General features: G+C 39.8%; 1 protein-coding gene and 1 pseudogene across 9 annotated transcripts in view; one reads left to right on the top strand and one right to left on the bottom strand.

Moving 5' to 3' along the window:
- The window catches only part of Nachralpha6 (nicotinic acetylcholine receptor alpha6), a 227708-nt gene that overhangs the window by 121793 nt on the left and 81894 nt on the right, over window positions 1–24021 (top strand). For all 9 annotated transcript variants that reach the window (XM_083093599.1, XM_083093595.1, XM_083093600.1 and 6 more), the window contains 2 exons: window positions 16629–16704; window positions 19784–19978. In XM_083093599.1, coding sequence (XP_082949725.1) covers window positions 16629–16704; window positions 19784–19978 — 271 coding nt within the window. The remainder of the gene's footprint in view (window positions 1–16628; window positions 16705–19783; window positions 19979–24021) is intronic.
- On the bottom strand, window positions 536–7685 carry LOC145968290 (uncharacterized; annotated as a pseudogene).

The raw sequence follows: 24021 nt of genomic DNA, 5'->3' as shown, positions 1-24021 counted from the left end.
CAGTGTAAAAACTAGCGAATACATAAATTTTATATATAATTTAATATAAAATATATATTATTAATGCTACGTTTTTCTTGTGCGAAATTATTAGATTCATAACGCTGCTCCAATTAAAGTTTGCGTTAATTTTTATAAATATTTATGCATTTTCCGCGATGCATTTTTAAAATTACTAAATAATTATGAAAAACACTATTAATTTGTCGCCGAAACCGCAGCGATAAAAACGTATCTCAATCGCGGCTCACGTCGCTTAATTACCGTCCAATTACCAATTACCGGGATGCGTTCTCGTTCTCGCTTAACGAGTTTGCGAAAATTTTCAGTGGAGAAAACTGCCGAATACATTATCCCATCTGCGCCTCGTTGCCCTTCGGCAAGCGAGCGGAGAATCGCGGGATTCTCCGGCGCTCTAATCGCTAATGGAGCAAACCACTTTCGGTGTCCGTTCGCCATCAGGACTCTCGCTACCATGAGAAACTCGACCCGCCTCTCTTTTCCTGACCCCTGGTCCCAACTGACCAGATAAACCTCATCCCGCGCCCGTGATGGGCACACTACGCGGCTTCTTCTGTCCGACACAAGACTCACAAGTGCAACACACAATAGCGATGCTCCATAGATAGCCGTTCTCACGCTTCGTAGCTTCAGCTCGGATCTATATACATAACATAGGCATATATATATGATATATAGCATTACATGTTACACCACGTACGACACACGTATCACACGCACCGACGTATGTGTGAGCTAGATCCGCGACAAAAAAGAAATGAAGTAAGATAGGAACGTGTATCAGGGATGTCCAGCACTCCGGAAAAGAACACGGACGTAATTCCAACCTGCGACAATATCTTTACGCAATCTTTATTTTATTCGCATTGAAAAGTTTGAGACGCCAAAATTTCCGCAATAGTCGAGACAGGAAAAACGTCGCTTTACGAGCGATCAACTTTACCGATTTCTACTTCGGTCGCATCGCTTTCCAGCAGCGGAAATTAATTTCGAGCGTTTTTCTTGTAGCACAAATTTAACTCGAAAACTTATGCACTTACCGTGAATTCCGTAAACACCCTATCTCGGGAGTCAATTAGCGCGCGGAAATAATGCGTACGCCTCGAATCGCCGGATTCGATCTTGCCCTGTTTAATTATTTCCAAATTGCGGGTAACTTGAGGTGATCGCCATTAATGGAACGATCTCGACGCAATATTACCGTAACGCTATTTCCATGCGCCGAACCAACGATGGTGATTGTTTCTATAATGTTAGAAAGGCTACCTCGCTCGATCGTAATTACTTTGTCACGCTAATTTCTCGGTAATCTGCAAATTGCGCTTATTATTTCTCACTATGAATTCAAAATTTTCTAAAAAATTATATAAAATTAAACTACAATGTACATGTATAATTAATAAATATCATATTCTAATTTTGAGTTTAAAAACGGAGGCATAATCGTTTTAATTTTGCATGGCATAATTAAAAAATTAACTCATCTCGTTCAATTTTTAAACGCAAGTTTGCTTTTAGATATTAATTTTATAACGCAGAGCCAAGGATGAAATTTTGTCAAACTAACTCTAGTCGATTATATCTGAATTGCGGATAACCCGTGGCGGCCACCGTTAATGGAACGATCTCGACGTTCACGTAGATTGTATCGTGGATATTTCAACGTGCGTTATCAAGGATAATCATATTCGCCGCGCTAAATAAATTGCCGTTGTCTTCCCTCCAAGATGCGCAATTTACGATACGTACTTTTCCGGTCGAGATACTTTTGCATTACACGCTAATTATCCTTAATTGTCCTTTTTATAACATTCTCCGCATAATAACCGCGAAATTTGCATTTGGATGTTTCCGCTCCGGGGAAAATTACGCTTCGCCAAGAAGAGAGTATTCATCAACGCCTCTTTGTCATGACTTAATCTTTCGTAAGTTTCCATTAATTATCAAATTATCAATTATCAAAGTTTTATTAATTCTCCAAAATTCTCGTTTAATTCCCTAGCTACATAAGTTTCTTAATATTCCGTTAATTTCAAATTTCAAGTTGGCAGTCTGCCAAATGAGGACGATTCGAAGTTTCAAATTTGCACAAACAATTATAATTTTTGTATGTTGAACTATTAAATTCACATTAATGTTAAGTGCCGATAAAGTTTGACGAAAGGCAACTTGATTTTGGTACAAGCGTCATCGTAAATCTGCGAAACTGTCTCTCATGATTTTACGTCTCTTCGTTATGCGAGTGAAATTTTGTCGTCGACACAGCAACTATTCCCCGTCGTCGTAATATGTAGAAACCGAGATGCATGTTTGTGTATACGCCAGATATTAAGGCGTATATGCGAGGTATCGCATTTAACTCGCGACGTCGAGTTTGTCGAGCTCGTTCCCACGGCGCGCAGTTTGCAAGCCGCATATAAACGTTAAATGTTAAATTCATTTTACTTACGACCCGGTTTCGACACTTCGCCACGTCCGTGACAGTTTCCGATCCTTCGAGACTCTCGTGCAAAGAACTACTCGCTATCAAGCGCGAAGCTTGCCAGTTTGTCCTGTCGTTCGAAATCATTCCCTGACGCACGGAATTAATGAGAAGTATCAATATAATTTCACGCAATTCTGCCTGATTCGAACAAGGTGTGTTTGTTAATTTGTTTATAACGTATTGAATATTGAAAATAATCTTTATACATATTTTTTTATAAAAAGTTTTACCCCTAACGATATGTAAAATCGAATCATTTTTATTTAGAAAATATTTCATATTTTCCGGAAATATTCAAACGTGGTACATAATTGGTTGACGACATTTTTATGTATCTGTCTGACGACACAAAAGTGACAAAATTACATGCATTTAACGATACTATTTTTCCATAAAATACTATCTCAGCGTAAAAAGTTTTATGTCTCGCGACATGTGAAACCACATTTTTATACACGCGCAAATTTAATATAGACCGCCCGACGTCTTTATTGCGATGTTTTTTACGATCCTGAGCGAGGAGGGGCCGAACTTTATGATAACGATTTATCGTGACTCGTATGAGAATTGACGTCACCGAGCCATAAAGCAAACTAAAAATGACAAATTGTGATTTTCCGTTTGCTGTTGATACATCGTGCCGAATCGTAAAACTTAATGAATATTCGTTATCGGTTGAATAACACACTTATCACGACGACAGAATGAGAACAACAAGTGTCGAGTGCAAAATTTCTCAAGCGGTTCGCCGCGAAAATCTATTGTTAGCTCTATTAGTATCGTCGTTATCGTTCGAAAGGAATATTTTTCATCTATAATGAATTCACGCGCGACCAAACGCTAAATTAATCACACATAACGGTCTATCATACGTACATACACACGCATGAAAGCATATATTTCTCTATTTATTTCAATATTTTTATTTGTACAATCAAATATATAAATACATTCTCTCGCAAAATATAAATTCAAAGTTATCGAAATCAATCAGTGATATTTTACCATTTTGTTTCTACGCGTTATATTTTATGATTGGTCTCGATTCATCGGCGTTACTGACTTTGACAATATTAAAATCATTAAGCGCACACGTTGCGGCTTTATCGCACGCTTTGATGATAAATAAGGTACACGCTTAAGCATTCTCATAAATTGCGCGTCAAACTATTTCCTCGCTCCTCATTGTCGATAAATTTATAAACACTCCGTCATTCTTCTTTGTCCCCGGCGTTTTAATACGTAGCTAACGTCGATAAGACTAAAAAACTGGCGCTGCTTTTCAGGCGGAACTATCTCTCGGGCAATAAATAATCCTTGTACTTCCGCAACACGGTCTTATCGATTTCCACTTTGAAAGAAATAGATCCTATCATTATTTGTCTCAGCATATATGAAGTTTCTCGTGTCACTTTGCAACACTCATCTGCCCATCTAAATTATGCGAGACACAGATAAAATTTATTAATACTTCAGATATTTCAGAAAGATTTTTTATATAAATAATTATAATCAATAGCTTTTAATTTCCCTAGTTCAATTTTGCTTGGAACTGAAAAGAATAAAATATTGCATCTCAATCTACTTTAACAATTTATAATGAGTCGATTTTGATTTGTCAATCATATGATTAATTTCAATAATAAGTATCTTTAGACTAGAGACCTTTAATCGATAATAAATCAACGATTACATCTTTCGCGGATTTCTTAAAAATCAAACTTAACACGATTTGCACAGTCAGAATAATGAATATCATTTCTCCGCTAAATTTCGCGTTTAAATAATAAATAACCTATCCATTTCTATGTACAGTAGCTCTTTTTCTCCAGCGTCGCGTCATGTCAGCTCACGTATAATAAAACGATCGCGTATTCGGTTCGTCGAACTTCGTCATCGACCATAAGGCAAGCTCGATAATAATGGAATCTTAATGAGGGATCAATGTCTCTTGAATCATACCGACCGAACGAGAGTATTATTAGCGATTCTCATAAAACGTTCACGGAACGGGAACGATTTTCCGACCGACAGTGGCCTTTAATAACGAGGACGTCGTTCGCGCGCGAGATGACGATGAGATAACAGATGCTTGAAATCGATTACTCGAATAAAATATTATTATGCAGTTCTTGAAATTTTTAAAACTGTTTCTCGGACAAAGACATACTTCTCGGAGACAGAGCACCATGCGCCGCTCTTTGAGTCCAAAGGCTTTTTTTTATCCACCATTAAAATCACTCGCAGAGCTTCAGTAAGAGCTTTTTTTAAAGTACATTTGCGATTAAGTCTAATTCGTTCTCTCGTGTTCATTTTACTTTTACAGCAACTTTATTATGCTTCGTAATAGTATTGTCATCCTTACACTTACACACGTTACTTGTCGTTTATTTATTTAGATGTGTTATATAATTAAATCGAATCTAAAAGTCTTCCTATCTCGACACAGTGATAAAAACTATCCAATTGGACTTGTAAAAATGGATCAAATATAAACAAGCAGTCGCGTTTGTCGATTCCATTCCGATGTATAAAAATTTAGTTGCGTCGATAAACAAATTTATTTATTTAATTCATACTAAAACGCAGTTAATGGACAGACCCTTGTTACTTTAAGTCGCGAAGATGACATTTTACCAGATATAAACGTTTATCATTTCCAACAGAAATTCATGCGTTTTATTTGGGATAATGAAAACTTTTAATTTTTCGCGTTATATCTACCTGTGTTTTACAACTAGGTCACACGATGTTGATTTCGATTCTTCATCAATGTACCAATTTGATCCATTTTTTTTTCGAACAATTTATTCTAATTACTCGCTGAATCAAGTTAATCGGGTTCTCTTCGGAGTGCTGGAATGATTTATTAATGAATGCAATCGAAACAACCGAGATTCGTAACCACGTCACGAGCGCAATCTGAGCACACGAATTGGCTATAGCTATGTTGGATCTTATATATAATGGTGTCGGCATATATAACCTTCCTACGTAGAGGAGGGCGCTATGATGTGCTGATGTCGCTTGCCGGTGTTACTTTGCTTTCACGGGCTTTTTCTTCGGGTATCGAGTGAGAGCTTTTTCGCATATATATATATATATATATATATATATACATACATACATATATCTCTATATACTATGATGAGTGCGGGAGAAAAACGAAAGGGAGAAAAAGGGAGGAGAACGGAGAAAAAAAGAAAAACGAGTGGAAATGGCAACGTGGGTGATTTCCGGGATTTTATATATCCACATACACAGATTTTATTCCCCGCGTCTTCCCCGCGTCAGAAAGATACTGTAGAGAAGAAAGTGTAGGACGAGACCGCGCGAGTACACAACCGTCCCAAACTATACTTATACATGCCTCACACACATACACACATATAGACCAGTCAAAGCAGGGACCACGTGATTATGTCTGAGCTGGAAATTACGATTTTGCATGGAGCACATGTCTACGTCGTTCTACTATCGACTCCGCACCGATTATCCTTCACCGATCCTTCACCATTTCTGTCCTCTTACGAAGAATCGTCCCTTCATCCAAGCTCTTTCTGAATCCTTCTCGATTTCCTGCGCGTCCACGATCTCTATTCCTCCTTTCTTTTTACTCTCATGACGATTACAGTCGCGTGCTTGTATACATACGCTTTATATCTATTCAATCTCTCTCTATCTTTCTATTTCCTACTTTTTTATCGCTTCGACAATTTCCCGTGCATGCAACGGCGATCTTTTGCTGCGCATGTTGTGCATAATTTATCACGACGATAACTCGTAGCTAGAGGAAGGTGAGCCTGTTGTGCACTTCGCGTTACGTATCTCGCCGTTTCGGGATTAGTTCGATTCGAAGCCGGATAGTATTCAAGTATTCAGTAGTTTGTTAACGAGAGTTATTTAGGAATGTTGCGCGTACATATCGAGATACAATAGAGTACCCTTTCGAGCGTTTGATTTAGAATTTTCAAGCGTTTCAACGTTAAACGAAGATATATATTTTATGTAGAATTTGCAAGTATTTAAGTATATCGAGATATCTATTTAAAATCTTGTGACATGTTGATTTTTCACGTAGAAAAGTATCGCTTTTTATATCTTTTTTACTGCGAGAATAAATCAATGTCCGATCATATGTTGACTTATATCACTAACTCGGTAGAGTATCAATCAATCAATCAAATTGTCAGTATCCAGTTGGATCTAATCAGCCATCGCCGACAGATATCTTGACGAAAATGTTCTGTACGTTCTAAGAATTCGGTAATTAATTATGAAACGCTCGATTAATAATTAGTGAATTTTTACGTCCGCAAAGTGCAAATATGCATATTAAATCACTTCAATCATAATTTATTTATTTCCGAGAAAATTACGTTACTTACCAGTGGTAACTGTTTCGAAGTTTACTAAATCCCGATCAAAGATCGAAAAAGTGATCATAAAAAGAAGAAAAATTAACGCCGCTTTTACTCATATCGATGGCGAATTATATAAAAATATTCGCGCGTATAATCCACGATTACGCACCACTTTACGTAATCGTGCCAGCAATAGCAGCAGCAGCAGCAGAAGCCGAGGATCACTTTCCTCTCAAGTCGATTTATCAGAGGCGAGAGAGAGAGAAAGAGAGAGAGAGAGAAAGAGAGAGAGAGAAACGCCTCGTTCATTCAGCGGAATAACCGACGACGACGCTCCCGTTCCATGCAATTTTCCGGTCGCTTCGTCATCGCCGGCGCTTCCGGCCATTTCGTTTATGAACAATTTGCGAGGACTCCTCCCGACCCTTCTCCACCTTTCTATCTCTATCTCTGTCTCTGCGAACCGACTCCTCCTACGTCTCACGGACATTCTTTAACTCTCATCTTTCCCGAGCAGTTCCTCCTTGGCGGTCTGCCGACGCAAACACGTCTCGGTTGCCGCCCGAAGATCAAATCTTTTGTATTCTGTCGATCCACCAACAAGTCTGAGTTTCCTACCTTCCGTGGAGTCGATAGCTGAGTGATATCTCCGTGCCAGCGACAGGCAAGTCCTCATTCTTGAGATTCTCCGTCTGGTCGCGCGCGCTTCGATCCACGAGAGTTAATTCTCGATCGATCCTTATGCCAACTATTCAAAAACACTTTGATTTTCTTAATCGACAATTCACTGTGACATTATTAAAACTTTCGGACATCATTAGGCTTAACCGTAGAATCCCATAAAACATAGTCACTGTTGTGATATTATGTATGGTCTTTGAGATTTCACAGATCGCATAAGTATTACCAGCATTTAATCGGCGAAAATTCAGCCGAAAAATATTTTAAAATATTATTAATTTATTCAATACAGCTGTTCTCCAAGATTATCAATCGAAACTATAATGTCAGGTTCTTTGAGAAATTATTTACAAATATATCACAAATATAATTTACAACTAAGCAACGTAGTCTGTGCGAGAAACAGAATTTATAAGATTTTTTATCGAATCAAAAAAATCATTTCCTCATAAAAATTCAAGTTTACAACTGTTGCAAGATATTGAGTCGTTGGTAGGTAAATTCCAATAAGACAAATAAAGCTAATGTTAAATCATCGTCGTATGTTAATTGCAAATTGTTAAACCGAGTCTATCCTTAGTTCGTGGAGAACAGATGGGTCGTTTATAAAATAAATTAATTGAACCGCTGACTGTGTAGATCGAGACGTGATGTGTATACATGATTATACATTCAACACGTATACATACGCACGTGCTGGTGCATATGTAGACAAATTATATATGTATATAGGAAGACAGAGAGAGAGACAGAGAGAGAAAGAGAGGAGGAGAAAGAACAAATGTTGCACAATTAATTGAATATCGAATCAAAGTTGACACCTGCAAACAACGACCTTTAACTATTCGATAACTTGTCGACAAAGATTGCAATATGCTGGTAATACTTCCACGGTCTCTCGTATCCTTAATATCAAAAACCGCGAGCCTAGCTCAAGTCGATTTAATAACGAATCTCCGGCGAGAGAAGATTGATTATTAACACGCGACCGAGTTTTATCCACGGTAAAACTTGGGAAACATCGCACGAGAAAAATGTAATCTAAAAGTTTTGCCGTCGAAAGTCGTTACCTCACATTTTACTTCGGTCGGCCTTTATACGGACGCGAAATCGACGCGCGATATGTACTATAACGGGACAGTCGTTAGATTAGAAGACAGATCAACGACTCGTACAGGTCATACGGATCGAATCGATTAATCGACGATTTAGAGACGAAGATATGCGATAGAACGGAGAATCCGAAGAATGAGTACTCGCTGAGCTAAGCTTAGGCTAAGTTCGCGTTCGCTTCGCGCACATCAGCACGTCTTCATCTCGCCGAAGATCAGAATACTTGTCGTTATCGTTATCTTGATGTTCCGAGGCGATCCTTCAAGTATCGATCTTCTCGGAACAATAAATTATTTACTCGAATGAATGTTTCCTTAACTAATCGCGCTTCGAAAAGTCGTGCAAGTGGAAAAAGCAAGCAATATAAAGATATAGGTAATCTCATTTGTCGATATCCAGTAATTTATTATATGGGACGTACTAATTGCGTGCTAATTACAACCGCCATGTTGCATGAATTGGTGCGGAAGAGAGCCCCAAACTGAATACGCAAATATATACTACCCCCTCGTATCATTTTCACAATATGCATCGAGAAGGCGATAGTATAGTTACCGCAATAATTTTACATTAATTCGAATCTCTCGTAAATAATGTGATTGATGTACATTCATTAATTATATAAGATCGATAAATTAAACTCACACACGCGCAAGTTGAAATCATGCGTACGACGTGTCTAACGCTACATCAGAATAGAAGCGAATATAATTAAAGCCGTAATTTTCATCAACGGATTTCGATTTCTCGAAGAGAAATGGAAGGGAGATGATGTTACATTCGATTACTGGAGCTCGATTTTACACACGACTCACAAATTACAGACTCACGCGTGCCTAATCTTCTGAAGCGCATAACACGTCACTAAATATTCGCGTATGCTGATCGGCGGCTTGTGGTTTGCGCTACACATACGTACAGCAGGTACGCCACACGACGATTTCTTGTTGCCAAGCAACGCAAGACGCATGCTTTTCATGCCGTATTTGCGAATGATATACTGTGAACAATCTCGCAGATTTCCTATTCGCCGCACTATTTCCCTTTCGTATTACTTTCTACGTGGAATACTTAAAACAAATAGTTCTTTAGTGCGGCAATTTAACCACTCGTCGTCATCATAAGTCGTTCTCGAAAATTCAATGAGCAAAGAAAATTTCAAATGCTTTGTTCGAAGGATAAAATGACAAGGAAGGAGGAATACGAATGCGCACATTTGTACTCGGAGCTATTCGTCGTAATGAACAAAATGAAGAAAACGAACGCAAAATTTTACTCAAAATGAAAAGCTCTAAGTATTTTCATCTCTATACGCGCCGTAGAGAAATTATTTTTAATTGGATACTTTCTAACTTCGATAAGAATTGTGGAAGTTTGTCGTACAAAGTTTCTGCTTGATAATCATCTTCGCGCTCGCATATAACTAATTGGAAATATTGAGGCAAATTCATTTTTATCGCATATAATTTATTTTTATAGTACAACATACAACGAATCAATATCAGTATACTTGCATACATAATATAATTAGATAGTTAAATTTCTTCAGAAATATTTCTTTCAAATATTTCGATAACATACGCATAAGCGTATAAAAACCTAGTAGTCGACGAAACGAGAAAAACGTTAATTCAGATGTGACCAGAATAAGATTAAAAATTCCGTTTGTTTGCGGCTATTTTGTAAATTTTTAATCGAGTCGCGACGCGCAGTTTTAAAAGAAGAGAGAATAAAGAAGAGATTCGGCAAACAATAAAAAAAATGTGTCCCTCCTGCGGCGAGGCTAGATGTCGGGAAATAAACGAGGTGCTCGATACCTGCCTTTCACCTGTTGCACATGTGTGTTTCCGCCGTTCCACGGTATGCAACGACGCGTCGAGACACTTTTCTCTGAAGTGCATCTACTCGATTCTTCCTTCCATCTCGCGTTTCGTCCACGCGTCGTCTTTCAATCCTGTCGCGTATCCTTACAGCCGCCGATCCATCAGTATCGCATCCTCGAGAACGACCGCCCTCGCGAAATTCCCACTCTCGGAATTTATTCCTCGTTGAGTCAAGACGAACGGCTGCCTATCGGCTTGTCCGACTGCAGCGAAATACGTTTCTCGATCACCTCGAATTGAAATCCCCGGGTTAGTAAATCAACGAGGGATACGAGCTGCGGACATTTATTTTGAGCAGCTGCTATTGATCGGCGCCGCGGACAGTTTCGATTTGTCTGTCTATCATTGACAGAAGGTGACATCGGGGATCGATTGTACATACGTATTTTGAACTTCACACGAGACAGATTCATTTTTATCGCGCAGAGTATAATATACATTGAATCAATATCAGTGCGTATGTATTTTTCAGATACTTATACATATAATATAATTAGATAATTAAATTTCTTAAAATATTTCAACATAAGATAGCAACAATGATATAAAATTTATTAAAATCTATAGCACTTATATTAGGCACTTATGAACAAAATTCGAAATTGCGAAATCATTGTTTTGCGCAAACTTCCACTTGCAATGATAACGAAGGATGTATAGTCCACACGACAACGATAACGACATAATCTCGTAAAGTTAATAGCAGTACTTGTCTTTAAACGGCAAGCTGTAAAAGAAAGATTATTCGCAACTACGTAAGCGCGAAGCGGACGTGTTTGTTCGGATGCGCTCTTACTTGCGTGCCCCTCGGCGCACTTGATCACGAATTACAGATTGTACTATAATTAAATCTGATACACTAAACGTGCGGTGCGTGCGAGCTAGGGCACTCATGTAAGACCACGTGCCGAAACGAGAAAAAAAAGAAAAGAGAGAAACAGATGTACCGACCTCTCTCGATGAATACATTAAGCTGCGTTCCTCTTATTATTAGCCCTTAAGTGTTACTCGACGAGAAGTTGGACATCCTATTGCTCGAGGAAATCGCCCGCACGCGGCTCGCTCGCGCTATCTCGGTTCGAAGCGTTGACGTCTCGTCTTTAACGGTCGATTACAATCGAATAAAATCGCAAAGATCGCGCGATCGTTGCTTGTTAATCGATCGCTACGCGAGCGCGAGCGCCCGATTACGAGACGCATCCTCGTGATCGGCGAGTTTAGGATCGTACGAGGACCGAGGCAACAAGACGCGCCGAGGGCGGGCGACTTCTTCCCTCCACATATGCGTGTCGGACGAGAATCGTAGATCGTAAAGAATCGTAAACTTCCTCAAACCCCATCGTCTCCATAAAATACATCGCAACGTCGAGCGGTGCCATTACCGCCGCCTTTCTTTTCGCGGTGCAGCGCGCGGCGACAGCGGTGGAATCTCCTCTCTTTCCCTCGATTTTAACTCGACTTTTTCGCGATTGCGCGCAGAAAATGGCTTCAGTCAATTAAACGTACGATGTTGTAACTTTACGCGCATCCGGCGCGGGTTCATATGGACGAAATATTTCATCGGAATATCGTCTCGCGTTTTCGAAAGTTGGAAATATTGCCGCCGGTGCAAAATATCAGTAAACGTTGCGAAATTTCAGTTTCCTAGTTTCATCTTTTTTTCCAATTTCTTCCGACCGAAAATTATTTGCTCATTAATTTATGGATAGATACTTTATATTTCAGCAGTTCCGTATCGATCACATGCTATATACGAGGAATTAATGAGCAGCCATATACTGGCTTGAGCCTTACCTCGTTCGATATTACGACAGCAACGACTTCCCCATTTGATTGTATGTGTAAAGCACACAAAACCGCATACGCACGTGCGAGCGCATGGAATACGATACCGCGAATTCGGTATTTACGAGCGGAACGATCAGCCGAGATTCGGTGATCAATATCGAGCTCGTTTACTCGTTCTCGCGCGAATTCACTCCGAGGTCTCTCGTGAATTCGAAATGCTAGAAAACATTCGGCAAGTTTCGCTCGTTAAATCGCGGCTTCACCGAGAAATCGAACTTATCAGTAACAATTGAATCGTGAGGTGATAAATTTCTGTTTTTTTTTTAATCGTTATACGTATCTTTTCTTATCGATTACAATAGTAAAGTATAATAATTCTCGTACAGAATTGTGAAAGAATGTCTGTCCTTAAAATCTGGGGGCTCGATAATACTCCGAGTCTTTAACGAAAGAGCTCGTGTTAAAAGCGGCCGGGCGGGAATCAATTAAGACGCGGTCAATTAAACAATTTGCGCGCGATTCAATCGAGCCGCACATGGCGAAATCCTCGATCACGCACAGTGGCGTGAGGATACAAGCCGGGCGCGTTTTCATCGCACGTATATCCCGACGGCGGGATTTACGAGCTTCGCTCGCCACCCATGACTCGATAGATAGGACAGGTGCCGAAATTACGAGGCTCGTTCTCGATTCCCGATTACGCACTGCTACATCGCCGTCGCCGTCGCTGCATCGCCCCGTCGAAATGCAGAATCCGTGCGCATTTTCACCAACTGCTCCGCCGCATATATAAACGTTGTCTCTCCCCCACAGCCCGGCCTCCGCCCGACTCATATATCGACTGCTCTCCCCCCCCCCCATGACATAAATTGTGTGTCTATATATCTATAGATTTGTGCCAACCAAAGACTGTGCCGTCTGTATGTCGTACACACCCGAACTTTGTTCGATCCCCATTTCGCCCTCCGTGTCACTGAACGAATCAACATCAACCGTATTGATTGATCTATCTGTACAGCGTGTGTGTCGCATGTTATATGTGTGTGTAAATATATACATATATATATATGTATGTCCAGAAATATTAATAGCCGTTCCGTATCGTGTGCGCGGTGTAGATGCATGCCTTCCTGACGATGCGTAGAATGATGTCCGCCGTTGACACGCAAATCCCTCCGTTCGTCCTCCTCCTGTCACGTGTCTGTGTACGTGTTGACGCGACCATGCGAACCGACAAACCAAGATTGAATACCGGAATAATTTCGGCGAGTTCAAACTTCGGCGTTACATGTGTGCGAGAATGACTTTCGTGTCTGTTCAGCGCACGATGCATTTCCTATACCTGAAGCATCGAGAATCGAACTTGCCGAAGTTGGCAGTATCAATCTCTGATTACGAGGGAAACATGTGCATTTGTATATACTTGTGTAGAAATGTAGACATATCTCGATGTGGATCATTGTTATCGATAAAGAGAGCATGATCAATCGTGCGATACATTTAAATCGGCATATTTAAACGTCGTCCGCTATCGTGAAGTAAATGTGTAACCGTGCTTCGACCGTGACGTTCCTTCCTCTGCATCAAGTCCGCGACGTATTTTATCGCGCGATAAATCTCTCGAAATCACATTTTCAAAAAACGCACAAATAAATTTCATCCGATAAAAATGCTCTGCAAGCTAACGCAAATACGCGAAACATTCGGAAAGGTGAGAATTAAAGATGACCTCTCGGTTGGAGATTAACTAATATGATCGATAAGAATTTCAGAAGATGAAAAATTTAATTTAATTGCAATTTTTGTCGTTAATTTAATTGTGATTGGCAATCGAGTAACACGAGTTGACGTCAAACATTGCATTATTTCTAATTGATTACGATACTGTTTTCATGTGCGTGCATCAATTGCCAAATCCGTTTATGGCACGAATTGTAATCGATCTAGTTTTGAGCGAGTGCATATTTCGATAGCTATGCATGAAGGTAATCTCTACGTTAATTCAAAATCAATGGAAACGCAGTAAACGGTATGAGATGCATTCACTCGTACTTGTAGCGTGGAAAATTGATCTCGCAAAAATTACTATTGATTTCAATTCCCTATTTATAGGTAAAATTTGCGGTCGACGGCGGAAAATGGCTCATTTTTTAATCGTCAAAGAGACTGTAATTATTCGACGAGGCGCTCGATTGCGTATGTACGAGAAGCCCATCCTGCAGAAACGCTCCTCCAATATCATCGTCTTGATTAAACGCGTCGGATAAGAGGCGTTATATATGAAGATTGGATTTAATTAGTTAAGGGATTGCAGGACCGTGCACATAACAGCAGATGCATTTGCATCTCGAGACGTCCATTCCCGATGCATCGCGCTGACGCAATAAACTATGTGTAGCCGCTTCGTGAATAAAGGCCGAAGCAAAATATACGTGCCGCGATAAATTATGAGGGGCTATCTTTATGAGCCCCATGTAATCCGTCCGTAATTTTCGCTGAGAATTTCACGATATATATATTATGTACCTGCGCTACGTAGGAATTATTACGGAAGATCATGAGGGAAGGATCAACGAATGGAAAAAAAAGAGGGCGATGATCAGAAGATAAAGTGAATGAGTCGATTTGATTGGTCGAATACAGGATATGAGCTAGATACGGCAATAATTTTCTTCGAGAACGAGAAAATAAACGCGACATAATCGGTCTTTCCTATAAATTGAGTTTGTTACATCGAGGACTCTCTTCCAATTTTCTCGGTACAAGCGCGACGTAGATTTTCACATGTATTTTGAGAAAGGGAAAGTAACGTTCTTCTCAAAAGAGATATTCGAAGTACATCGGGGACTAAACTGAATTTTTATCGAATTCGTTTTACTCTAATGTGCCCGGGAATATTGGAAAGTAACATCTTTATGAATAATATCTTCTTTCCTCTCTCCAAGGAATAATATTTCTCGATAGAAAAAGAAAGTTTTGTAAAAATAAAAAAGCATTTATGAGAAACTTATATACACGAGAATATGTGCGTTTAAAAAATCATACGAAAAGTTATCTATTATTCGACGCGATTTATAATTAACATCGTTCTCTAGTGTTAATAATACACTTTTGTAAATGATTAAATATTGAATAGCCCAAGAAACAGTTCTGTGTGTCAAAGAAAGTTTTTTCGGAGCCTTGGGTGGTCCGTAACAACCAGACGAACCGCGTATATCCTATTTGGCTCTTGATCAAAGAGCAACAGATATCCGACGAGCGATACGGGACTTGAAAGAAACTAGAGAATCTTCTACGGTATCCCACCGGTGTCGTCACTTTATTTCCTGTTCTCCAATCCTCCGTGTAGATGGGAGCAAAGATGAGCAGAAGAAAATCCCTTTTCTCTGTCTAAGATTTCTTTCAATTACTTTAATATGATTACAACGCGATACGTCCATAGAGAAGTAGCAGGCCGTGAAATCTTTTCGTAGATTCTTATTACTTTTAAATTGAGATATCTGTGCGAAGCAATCGAGCGTAAAATCTACGTGAGAAACGAGGTATTCTTAAGCTAATATTATATTTTATCGTCATATGGAAGATTAAACGGACGGGAATGGATGCTATTGATTTTAGCTTTCGCGAAGCCCTTAGGCTAATATTTCACTTATCGTCCACTTTAAACTCGTCAGATAGAGAACTTGCCGGATTCTCGAAGAAATTTCACTAGTCTGCGGAAATTCCTTATCGTGAAATATCGATCCGAGGCTTTTTGTGGAGGCCAAACTCGGTCCATCTACTTTTATTCCCCTCCGCAGATGGTACACAAATATACCTATTCGTCTCATCGACATGCGTGATATGATTGAAAAGTTTCGCACGGGGGGGAAAATTTCGCGGCTATAGAATCTCGCATATATTCGTGACATCAAGTTGCGAACGCTTTATCATGGACCAGGACTTGTTGACCGCGCGGAAAGCAATTTTCAGCGACGTTAAAGAGCCAGTTTTCCGCCTGTCGCCCGCACAAATGCGTTTCTCCAGACGCGTTATAAATACGGCGCGCCACTTACAACGAGGAAAGAAACCACCATCCGTCTCTTCTTCGCACCGGCCAAGTAGATTCCCCCGTTGCACGTCTTATCACGCCGGATTGCGAATGCACTTTCTCGTAAACATATAGTGTAGACGTAGGCGTAGACGCGAGCGGAATTCGTAGCTGCATGCGGCACGTTCGGCTTCAACTTACCTAACGGAATGCCCCCGTCGTGTAGATATGTGCCCGTCTTAATCAAACTTTGACCTTGGTAGCTCGATCTGGTACTCAACTCAGAGGAGGGTGGTGACTTATCCGATTTCATCATGAACGGGGAATGGTACCTCATCGGTGAGTTTCACAGAGCCTCAAGTTTATGACTTTCCAAGCCAATCAGAATCTGAATTGGCTCGTGTGTGCGTGTGTGTGTCTTCAGATTAAAAATAGAATCTCGAATCGACTCGATGCGTATTGATGAATAAGTTGTGCGCTATTAATCCGGAAGTATAATGATCACAAGTAAGATCGAGAAAAGTCTGATCTATCACGTGTGGACGAATATAAATTTCTGTCAGATTATCGTCGATTTTCGTTCAATATTCAATCGTTTGAAAGATTAATACGTATAAGTGATTGATATAAAACGTCATTTTTTTGATACGTTCGAATATGACATTTTGTCTCTCGCCAACAGTCGCTTGATTGAAACGGATCAGATTTTAAAGCATTTTGATATTTCCTGTTTCAATGGAAATGGCGATCGAGTAATTTATTTCGGAAAAACAGACGATTAATAGATTCGAAGGAGATAGGAAGAAAATTAGTGCTCGACGTAATTTAGATTCTCTCTTGCCGTTTCGCGTCGAGACTTAATCCTCGTCCGTTCTCAGCATGCATGTACAATACTAATGCGCCTACATTAATCCATCGCAATTTGCGAATCTGTTTGTACAGCTTGTACGTTATGGAAGCACAGAATGGGAATAGAACGTCGAATAAAATGCAATATATCGCAAAGCTATTATAGAATTTAACGATTCTATTTTCTATGAGCGCAGAGAGTAATTATACGGCTTTATCTTTAACAGCAAGATGTAATCTTTCAACCGCGTTTCATTCTTAGCGCGCTACACACAATCACGTGGTTTAATTATGCAATTCTGTAAGTTCAATAAGATCGAATTGTTGCTGCCGTGAATCTTTGCTTGCGAACTATTATTCACAATTAACGAAAAGTTTATTCTCCATTTCCTAACCGCTCTGCTTTGCATCTCAATTCGAAACATTGACGATACGAGAATATGAATATACAATCCGAGTTACGACCTGCTTCTTTATGCGGTTGGTATATTACATAATTCACGAATATAATTGTATTTACATATTTCCCGACTACATTGCATTTATTAACTCCTTCGTTATTTATCAAAATAACTTTTTGTTTCTTATTCTAAACTCTTTTACATATATATGGCAAAAATGTATTTCAACTCATTTTGTATTATCTCTGCCAGAAATGAGAGTTTTCGTAAAAATTATGAAGAAAAAGTATACTGTGAAGAAAAATCTGCCATCCTAATTCGTTCCAGTTTCTCGGCTGAATTCCAAGACGCAAATTTCGCCGGTGATACGAAACAGCGTCATCGATGTGTGAAGGAATGTTGATGGAAGTCGTTAAGAAACCGCATCCCCGACTTTTCGCCGATGCTACTCGCAGATGTTGCATCCCGGAGCTTTTCGTTTCGCGTGAAATCGCGATCGATATCGCGCGGTCGAATAGAAACCGAAAGATTTTATGGGCTCTCCGTATCTCTCGCGATGCCTCAACGGGTATAACTTTATGACGTTCCCTCTTCGCGGTGGCAATGTGACATTCCTTCGTCGTGCTTTTCTTTTCCTCTTTGCCCCGCGTCCCACTTATTGGTCCGCTTTCTTTTACGATCACATTCCTCGAGCTATCAAAAAGTGCTATTCTCGCGGTTCTCTCGAAGAAAACTCACTGTGTCTACGAATCGAAATTGCAACGGGGATGAAATTTGCGATAGTCTCGATGTTGAAAAAAATTCTGAAAGTACACGTATATCTGAGCGAGGGAAAAATTTCTGGCAAGGGAAGAGCGCATTCTTCCGAAACAACATTTCAAGAGAGAAACATAAAAATCTTGCGTAAGAATGTAAAAGAAACACAATGTCATATCGCATAATATGAAAGAGTTTGCGTTTCATATATGCATATATGTATTTTCGTTTCAATAAAATTCATTGGACATCGAGTAGCTTTTCCGATGTGAAGCGAAGACGAAATTGAATAAGATTTAAAATAAAACTGATCGATATCAAGCGACGACGGTTTTAAGAGATGGCAGAGACAAAATGCGCTCGATTGTAATACCAACAAATAAAATACAGAAACGCCAGCTCGATATCTTCAACTTATTGCAACCGACAGAACAATACACTCCATGTTCCCACGTGGTGAACATGTCGATGCGTGATTTAGAATGTCGCCTCTAAAGTGTCACTGCATTTTCCGAGACACGTTAATTATCTCGAGCCGAGTGCGTCGAGCACACGATTGTCGAAATACAAAGAAAAAGTGTCCTGAGAAAGAAGCCAGCAACAAGTGACTGTCCGATATTGCGACGTTCGAGGTCGATTCGAGAGTCCGATCGGAAACTATCGCGAAACCCTCCGTCCTCGAAAGTATCGCACGGTCGTTTTTCGTCGAGTCGCCTCTCACACCATTTCCTGGTGGCGAGAACGCGCCGGCAGGTGCATCGTATTTAAAGACCACGAGGAGGACAAGTTCTGTTTTATTGCGAGACACGTATATATCGTCGCCATTCGTTCACCGGTAACTTAGCCTGTCGCGGTAATAGAATCGCCGCGGTGGGAACACAAGGAAACATTTCGCAACTCCACGAGATCCTCTTCCTATACACATCTTGTAGCGTAATCTTAAAATAGTTTTTAAATCGAGATCGCGCAAGAAAAGAATCTTTGCTTACGACTCGATGGCATCCACGTAGCCTCGCTATAAAACAGATGGAGGTGTGATAGATAGACCATACTTTATATCTTGGGATTTTAGTCCCCTCAGGATACAGTACAGATATAGCATCAAGAAAAGTAGAAAAGATGAAGGACGATAATAATAAAAGCATGGACCACGGTAGATAGAGATACTGACAGAGATAGGCGGACATTTTATATGTTCTCCGATGAGAATACATCTCGAAGAATAGTATGGTCAAAATGTATAGCGAGTAACGACGGGAGAAAAAGTGAGAGTGAGGAAAAAAAATTATCCGTAATCGAAAACGCAATCGATGCGATTATCCGGGCTGCGTAAAGCATCGATATCATTTTTTTTTAATCCCTCGGACAGACAGACATGTCGGCGTGTACATCGGTTCTGGCACTTTTTCCAGGTATGCCGGGGAAGAAGAACACGATAATGTATCAGTGTTGCCCGGAGCCGTACGTCGACGTCACATTCACGATACAGATACGCAGGAGGACCCTCTACTACTTTTTCAACCTGATCGTGCCCTGCGTGCTGATATCGAGCATGGCCCTACTGGGCTTCACCCTGCCGCCCGATTCCGGCGAGAAGCTCACCCTAGGTAACGTAACTCGTAGCATGCCTGCCTGCACACCAGCCAGACACACCTCCTCCTTTCTTTTCGATTGGTTCGTTTGGGATTGTTACTGTTTACACGATATGTAATATATACGCGATAGAGTCAATTTTTTAGAATAGAAAGTTTTACACGAGACGCGTAGAGTTTTACAAGACACGCGTGATGATTTTCTAATTTGTCAGAGCTCCAATTTTTTTCTTCTGCAACGTTAAACAGCGGATCTTTTTTTTCAACGAATAGATTTGTTATCGCATCACGATTATCGAAGAATTTCAAGTTATAGTTCGCACACACTAAGGACCTTAGAGTTTTTACTTTACACGTCCGTTAATTTAATAAATTTTTACCTATAGAAATTTTTCTAGCTTTTCTCATTTCCAAGCTACGCCTTCGATTAGTGGATGACATTTTATTAGTGAATGATAGGATTACGGCGTTAACGTGTAAGATGATATATACCATGTTATACTACGTATATATTACATTATATTACATATTACGTATATATTGCTGTATATATTACATATCTTATACACGCGTGTTACGTCTTTATACTTTTCTGTGAATACTTTCCGTTCATACTTTATACTCTCGGCGCCACTGCTGACTGTCCTACGTTTGTTTCGTTTTGACGACGGAAGGAAGTAGTCGAGATCGACTCTACTTCGATCACAGACGACCAAACGACATCGCGCAACGTTCTCGTCGGGCGATTCTCATGTAACGGCGATTTATACAGCGAGATTCCATTTCTTTTTCCTCTCACGGACCATACGCACACTTTTCCGGCTGTTAAATCGTTCGGGAGGGGCTCTCGATGTCTCGAAAGCTGTCGTTCCCGGATATTTATCACAGACGACGTGCACTTTCACTCGGGTATCGATTAAACGAACATATTTTCGCAATTACCTAACCATCAGGAACTTTTATCGTCGCGTTATTTCTGGTGTGAGATGGGAGTATATTATTCTTCGGATATAACTTCTATTAATTTCTCGATTTCTGCTTTCAACAATTTATCGATGCAGGATCTATATAAGATCAATATTTATATTAAGATCGTCTTCTCTGACAATTTTCACTCTCTTTGTTTGATCGTTCAAATAAATACAAGATCTACATAAATCTGTTCATGGATAAGAAACAACAGTGCCAAAATAGCTGCATCAATTGTGCGAAATCGATATTCCTCGCTATATTTATCCCTCACATTTACGTGGATAACGTCGCCTTACTAACGTGTCGATACCTTCTATGTATGCGCGTTTCTTGCGCACCAGACACCTAGTGCGGTCGCCACGATATCTCGTAAAATCGTAATATCTATGGCCGCCTTCGAGGTCTTGCGGGTTTATACGCGTCCACGTTTACATTTACGTAGGGTCGTTCGAGGAAGAGTGCCGCGTGATTTGAATTTTGGATACGTCGGGCAAACCGTTACATCGCGTTAACCTGTAAGGGCGAGCTGCATGTTACATAGTGTATCTAGACATGTAAACGCCGCTGAGCGATGCATATTTCAAGGGCTCGACGAAATAAGCCTCTCTCGAACGGCTCCTTTGGTCCAGCGGCGACGGTAGGTTACGTGAAATATTACTTACGCGCTTTTCTCAGGTCCACGATGAGCACTGTACTCAAATTGACCGATGGTATTGGAATTTTGGCGCATCTCGTTCGAGTAGATAACGTCCACGTTAACGTAAGCGTTAAATTTGACAAGTTATTAAGCCGGATGGATCGAGGAATTTATAATTGGAAATGGTCAACCGATAACCCCAAGACCCTCAATTATTCAGGGTTAACAACCACTCGAATAACCAGCAGCAATTACATCTCCACCGTTGGCTCACTACTTTATGATAAACGCCGAATGAACTGCATAAAATGGCAGCCGCGCATTCTGTTGAATATGCATAGCGCACCGACAGATTCAATCTCCAGCTCTCGATTGTACAGTACATCGAGTACAAAAGAGAATCGCTATCTCCCCTCGAAGTTTTTGACGTGTCGGAAATAATGGGATTTTTCCCTACGGGATGCTTTGCGCGACTTTTGTAAGATCGCGCGGAAGTGGCATCCATCGGCCGGTGACAACGTCATCACTAATATATCGAGGATCTAAACATTCTTCAATAGTTATTTCTCAAGGTCCTGATCCTTTGCGTCTCGTAATTTGCTAGTCGCAGCTGTTTGTTTCTCTCATCTCGTGCGACTCTGCTTTCAATCAGGCTTTTTCAATACGCCGGATATGAACCATATAATTTCTATCTTGGAACAATCGACGGGTTCGATAAAAACACGCGAAACATCAAAGTAGGGTATTAGAGAATCGTTTCGCTGAGATATATAGACTCCGATTGCGAGAAAATTCGTTTCACGAGGTATACTCATTCCTGGCACGTGATCATACTTGCCATCCAAATCGTCAATTCTCGATGCGTTCTCGATACTTCCTCACGTATCGCTTTCTTCCCTCCGTTATTTTTCACGCGGGATTAGTCGGAAGTGCATCACTGTAAAATATAATGGACTCATTGCGAAATTCGCGCCGACTTCCTCGGCTCTTTTCCCATTTGTCATATTTAAGAGAAATTCCGAAAGCTGTAGCAATTACCGAGCAATATCTCTGTGCAGGAATACCATACTTTTCCATTAACTTTTCCTCAGAAACCTTATGAATCATTTAAAATCCCGCAAAAACATTTTGTACAAAATATATAAATCTGATATCATATAAACATAGTCCTGATACCTTGCATTTTATTTTCGATTTAATTTTTTTAGTCAAATGAAGTAAACTGTCACGTAAATAGGAAATTTTATGTGTACATATTTTTCATTATATATATATAATTTTCTTCACATTTTATTTGACGTCGAAAAATACTGCAATTGACAATCTCATTTCGGCAAGTCATCTTGCATAACGTGAGTGGTTTGAGAAACGATTTTTTCGTTCGTCGGATGCGAGAATTAAATTTCCCTTCGGGAAAACGACAACCCGGAATCGATGTCGACGCCGATTCGCGTTGCCGTCGATGTCGTCGCCCTCGTGTCCGAGACTGCTCTCGACGAACGTTATGGCATTATGATGTTAGAGACAAACCGGACATCGCGCACTCTTTACGTCGCGTATTATTTTCGGTAGCTCGTAAAACCGTGAAAATATTTCCTCTCGGTACTCTCTCGTTATAGCCCTCGTGAAGATCGAAGTGCCGCATCAATATCATTTCATGAGTAAATGTCGATAGATCGAGACTTTATCGAGGAACTATACTATTACGTTCGACTTCATTGTGACGTCAATGAATTTCGATTTAATTATATCGTAAATTAAATTATGAAGTAAGGAAAATTTACAACTTTCGAACCCTCTCCTGAGACGTTCAATTGAGATACGGATTATAGGATGTTACAGATACATTAACTTTAATTAATTCTTTGACTAATTTCGAGTATAGATTTTCCTTTAATTAAAATATCGGAACATTAATATTACCTGAGTTTCAAGCAATTGAAACTAGAGTATTTTTTGTGGCAATAGAATTTTCTGGGGTGCGATTAAATAAAATCTTATCGCTTAATTAAATTTTCGAATAGAGACTTATTCTTGCAAAATTTTAATATGCGGTTTAGTCATAAAAAAAGTTGTGCATACTTGAATAACCGTGTTTAATATTCCGTATGCATACACGATTTCGAATATAATAAAAACATATAATAAAAAACACAGTCGTACAATCGAATGAAACGTACTGAAGCGAATATTGACACTGTAGAAGTTGATTTTATGACGCAGCACTATATAATTTTTCGGATAAATAGGAAAAATGATCCAATTCCGATGGAAAGAGCAGAACGCGTGCTTCGTAAAAGTGAAAACATAAGTGCACACACGCACGAAATAACGCTCGTTGCATATTTTCCCGTCTCTACAAATTTATAGATGTACGAACCAGAAAATAGATAAACTATAATACCACTGAAATTTACATTTATCTATCGAAATAAATTTCTTCGTTTTC

The sequence above is a fragment of the Camponotus vicinus genome, unplaced genomic scaffold, assembly GCF_025532165.1.
Source record: "Camponotus vicinus isolate PSW18456_S1 unplaced genomic scaffold, iyCamVici1.0 SCAF_3, whole genome shotgun sequence".
In the NCBI taxonomy this organism is placed as follows: Eukaryota; Metazoa; Arthropoda; class Insecta; order Hymenoptera; family Formicidae; genus Camponotus; species Camponotus vicinus.
Note: the sequence above shows the minus strand (reverse complement) of the source record. Positions and strands in the feature narration are given on the sequence as shown.